The 5,283-nt window shown below is 34.1% G+C and overlaps 1 protein-coding gene across 1 annotated transcript in view; it reads left to right on the top strand.

Annotated features, from left to right (window-relative positions):
- Positions 1-5,283, top strand: part of dock2 (dedicator of cytokinesis 2) — a 158,858-nt gene continuing 153,575 nt past the window's right edge. Inside the window, 1 exon segment of the mRNA NM_001440749.1 lies at positions 1-188. Coding sequence (NP_001427678.1) covers positions 146-188 — 43 coding nt within the window. The 5' untranslated portion in view covers positions 1-145.

Below are 5,283 nucleotides of genomic sequence, written 5' to 3' on the forward strand. Positions count from 1 at the left end.
GGAAGAAGCCGGCAGTCAGTGAGAGAGTAGGAGGAGCGCTTCATACTGAACATCTCTCACCACCCAAAAAAATAGCATAAGAAAGGAACTGAGATACTCCGAAAGAGAAAATACAGACGCAGAAGTGCGCTTCATAGTCCAACCAATGGCTCCTTGGACAAAAACAAACACTGAAAGATATGGAGTCGGTGAGTTTTGTTGTTTATTAATGTGTGTGTGTGAGATACACCTGTGATTGGGAATGTTTTCCGTGCATTTGGTGTGTGTGTTTGTGTATATCTCTTTGCAGCAGGCGTCTGTAGTTGCTCAAGTTTAGTTCCTATATCTCAGGATGTGGCCGGAGACCGATCCGTCAAGCCGCCCAACAGTCACTGGCCTAAACTGATTGCAGAGTTTTATCATCTCACATTCGTGTTTGCTTTGAAACGCAGCAAATATTCAGATTTATGCATATGTTGAGTGAACGTGACGTTTAAAATGCATAAGCAAGCTGAACTGAAGCGTTAAATACGGCTTGTTATTCGGCTTTCAGCTCTAAAAATGTGTCTCGGATTTAATGACTGGTTACATTATCATTCATTGCAACCAAATCAGTTGATATATTATGCAGTTTCTTGAGTTTTTGGAGTTGAAGGGATTTACTTGTTTTAGGTTGTCTGCTGAATGCTGTAGATGTGCTTTTAGATTTGTGCAACAGTGAGCAACATGGAGACCTACACTAAATTAGTGCACAATTGAAACTGAAAGGTTAATAGCTTGATTTTTGATCGTTAGATGTTTCACATAAGGCAAAAATTCAAAATGTGCTCATATTTGAAGAACATACACAAGTGTGTGATCAAAAAGTGTAAGATCATATAGAAGAAGAGGCTTTTAGGCAGTTGCAAACTTTTATTTTCCTACTGAAATTGTTATATTAGAGTTTTAAATTTGAAAACTCTAAAAAAAATGTCTAAACGTAAAGGTCAAATATTGATGCACATCAAGTTATTTTCCTTTCAAAAAAATATTTTATTATTAATATCAATATTTTAAAGCGATTCGCTTACTTTACTTTATAGAGTGGGAAAAACATTCATTCATTCATTCATTCATTTTCTTGTCGGCTTAGTCCCTTTATTAATCCGGGGTCACCACAGCGGAATGAACCGCCAACTTATCCAGCAAGTTTTTACGCAGCGGATGCCCTTCAAGCCGCAACCCATCTCTGGGAAACATCCACCCACACATTCACACACACTACGGACAATTTAGCCTACCCAATTCACCTGTACCGCATGTGTTTGGACTGTGGGGGAAACCGGAGCACCCGGAGGAAACCCACGCGAAGGCAGGGAGAACATGCAAACTCCACACAGAAACGCCAACTGAGCCGAGGTTCGAACTCGCGACCCAGCGACCTTCTTGCTGTGAGGCGACAGCACTACCTACTGCCTCACCCGTGGGAAAAACATTGCTTTTAAAATGTTTAGTTGACTTAACAAAGTAAGTCTAGTGCTTTTAAAGCGATTAGTTGTCATAAATAAATAATATCCTTAACTTTGTTATATAAAAGTCCCTGTATTAATTATACATAGTCCCTATATTAAAATAAAAATGATTATTCAGTCATTCATTCATTTTCAGCTTAGTCCCTATATTAATCTGGGGTCGCCACAGCGGAATGAACCGCCAACTTATCCAGGATATGTTTTACACAGTGGATGCCCTTCCTGCTGCAACCCATCCCTGGGAAACATCTAAACACTCATTCTCACTCATACACTACAGACAACTTACCCAATTCCCCTATAGCGCATGTATTTGGACTGTGGGGGAACCGGAGCACCCGGAGGAAACCCACACCAACACAGGGAGAACATGCAAACTCCACACAGAAATGCCAGCTGACGCACCTGAGGCTCAAACCAGCGACCTTCTTGCTGTGAGGCGATAGCACTAGCTACTGCGCCACGGCGTCACCTGCATGAGCATTGTTATTTATTATTATTTTCCTTCTCTATTTTTTATGTAATGGCCAAATGTTTATTTGCATGAATTCATTTTCCTTCCATAAAAAAAAAAAAAAATAAATAAATAAATAAATATATATATATATATATATATATATATATATATATATATATATATATATATATATATATATATATATATATATATATATATATTTTTTTTTTTTTTTTATGTAAAGGCCAAATATTTATGCACAGTTATTTTGCTTCTAACAACTATGTTTTATCCCTTGAAGTGTAGCTTTATTTAGGCTAGAAATAGAAATATATAAATAGTTTTTAATGTTTTAAACACCATTTTAAGGTCAATATTAGTAGCCCCTTTAAGCAATTTTTTTCCCGATAGTCTACAGAACAAACCATCATTATACAATAACTTGCCTAATTACCCTAACCTGCCTAGTTATATACACCATATAAATAAATAAATAAATAAATAAATATATATATATATATATATATATATATATATATATATATATATATATATATATATATATATATATATATATATATATATATATATATATATATATATATATATATTTACACACATACAGTTGAGGTCAGAATTATTAGCCCCCCTGAATTATTAGCACCCCTGTTTATTTTTTCCCCCAATTTCTGTTCTGTTCTGGGAAGATTGTTTCAGCACATTTCTAAGCATAATAGTTTTAAAACCTATTTCTAATAACTGAATTATTTTGTCTTTGTCATGATGACAGTAAATAATATTTTAATAGATATTCTTCAAGACACTTCTATACAGCTTAAAGTGACATTAAAAGGCTTCACTAGGGTAATTAGGTTAACTAGGCAGATTAGGGTAATTAGGCAAGTTATTGTATAACGATGGTTTGTTCTGTAGAATATCGGGAAAAAAAAATAGCTTAAAGAGGCTAATAATTTAGTCCCAAAAGTGTTTTTTAAAAAAAATAATAACTGCTTTTATTCAAGCCGAAAAAAAAGACTTTCTCCAGAAGAAAAAATATTATCAGACATACTGTGAAAATTTCCTTGCTCTGTTAAAAATCAAAAGGTGGTGAATAATTCTGACTTCATCTGTATATATATATATATATAAAATGACCAAATAACCACCTTTTGGGAAGAAACATGACATGCATATTGCATTTTAAATACTTAATCATTAACTCAAGCGAACAGCTCAGATATATGTGGTTTATGTGTCCAGCAATTCTAAAATTCACACAAGCTAACTTAAGTTATTTGTGTGCGTCTTGAACTGAACGTGAATGCTTTGGGTTGTGCAGTGTGATGTGTAGTCAGCACATCTGTAGCCGGCTGCGAGTTTGTTGGAGGACATTAGGATGTTATACATGTGAAAACTTATCAGAACTCAGAGTAAAAGCTGATCTGATCTTGTGAATGCTGATGAGTTTCTTATTGGATGTTAAATGAATTGTAAACACGCTGATGGCGGCGTGTATCTGTGTGTGTGTGTGTGCGGTGTTGCACAGGAAGTTACTCTGAGAGGAAGTAGGCCAACGAACTAGCAGAAGTGTGTGTGTGTGTGTGCGTGTGTGTGTGTGTGTGTGTGTGTGTGTGTGTGTGTGTGTGTGTGTATATGTGTGTGTACGTTTTTGTCATATATCTGGACACAAATTTGCATAATGACACTAGAAGTATTATTAGAAGTATAAAATGCTTTTAAATTGCACAGAAAGTACAGATAGTCACGTGTACAGTAAAACCCAATGGAAACCTATGGAATGTCCCCATAAGTCAATAAAACACAGTATAAAAGTCATTATGTCTAGGGGAAGTTTGTCTGTAAATATGAAGTTGAACTTTTCATTGCCACTAATCTTAATTACAGTGTGTAAGTTGAGTGTGTGTGTGTGTGTGTGTGTCAAACCTCATTTCAAACCTTTATCTGCTTCTTTCTTTTGTTAAACACTAAAGAAGATACTTTGAAGAATGCTACAAACCTGTATCTATTGACTTCAATGGTATTTGGTTTTAATGGATGTCAATGTGTACAGGTTTCTAGCTTTCTTCAAAAATAAGACAGCTGAAAACCTGTAAACATTGACATCCATGAAAACAGATACCATTGAAGTCAATAGTTACAGGTTTGTAGCATTCTTCAAAGTATCTTCTTTATTGTTTAACAAAAGAAGCCCATAAAGGTTTGAAATGAGGGGATATTTTTGAAGACAGCGGAAAATCTGTAACCATCGGCAGCCATAAAAACAAACACAATTGAAGTCAATAGTTACAGGTTTTTAGCATTCTTCAAAGTATCTTCTTTTTTTTAAAACAGTGAAAAACCTGTAACCATTGTCATCCATAAAAACAAATACAATCGAAGTCAATGATTAAAGGTTTTTAGCATTCTTCAAAGTATCTTCTTTAGTGTTCAACAAAATAAAGAAGCTCATGAAGGTTTGAAATGAGGGGATATTTTTGAAGACAGCTATAAACATTTAACCATTGACATCCATAAAAACAAAGACCATTGCATTCAATAGTTACAGGTTTTTAGCATTTTTCAAAGTATCTTCTTCAGTGTTTAACAAAAGAAAGAAGCTCATGAAGGTTTGAAATGAGAAGATATTTTTGAAGACAGATGAAAATCTGTAACCATCTACATCCATAAAAACAAACACCTTTGAAGTCAATAGTTACAGGTTTTTAGCATTCTTGAAAGTCTCTTCTTTAGTGTTTAACAAAATAAAGAAGCTCATGAAGGTTTGAAATGAGGGGATATTTTTGAAGATAGCTATAAACCTGTAACCATTGACATCCATAAAAACAAAGACCATTGCATTCAATAGTTACAGGTTTTTAGCATTCTTCAAAGTATCTTCTTCAGTGTTTCACAAAAAAAAAAGCTCATGAAGGTTTAAAATGAGAAGATATTTTTGAAGACAGCTGAAAACCTGTAACCATTGACATCCATGAAAACAAATACCATTGTAGTCAATAGTTACAGGTTTGTTGCATTCTTTAAAGTATCTTCTTTAGTGTTTAACAAAAGAAGCTCATGAAGGTTTGAAATGAGGGGATATTTTTGAAGACAGCGGAAAATCTGTAACCATCGGCAGCCATACAAACAAACACCATTGAAGTCAATAGTTACAGGTTTTTAACATTCTTTAAAGTATATTCTTTAGTGTTTAACAAAAAAGAAGCTTATGAAGGTTTGAAATGAGAAGATATTTTTGAAAACAGTGAAAAACCTGTAACCATTGACATCCATAAAAACAAATACAATTGAAGTCAATGATTAAAGGTTTTTAGCATT

Source organism: Danio rerio, chromosome 14 (genome assembly GCF_052040795.2).
Source record: "Danio rerio strain M-AB ecotype USA chromosome 14, GRCz13ab, whole genome shotgun sequence".
NCBI classification, from domain to species: domain Eukaryota; kingdom Metazoa; phylum Chordata; class Actinopteri; order Cypriniformes; family Danionidae; genus Danio; species Danio rerio.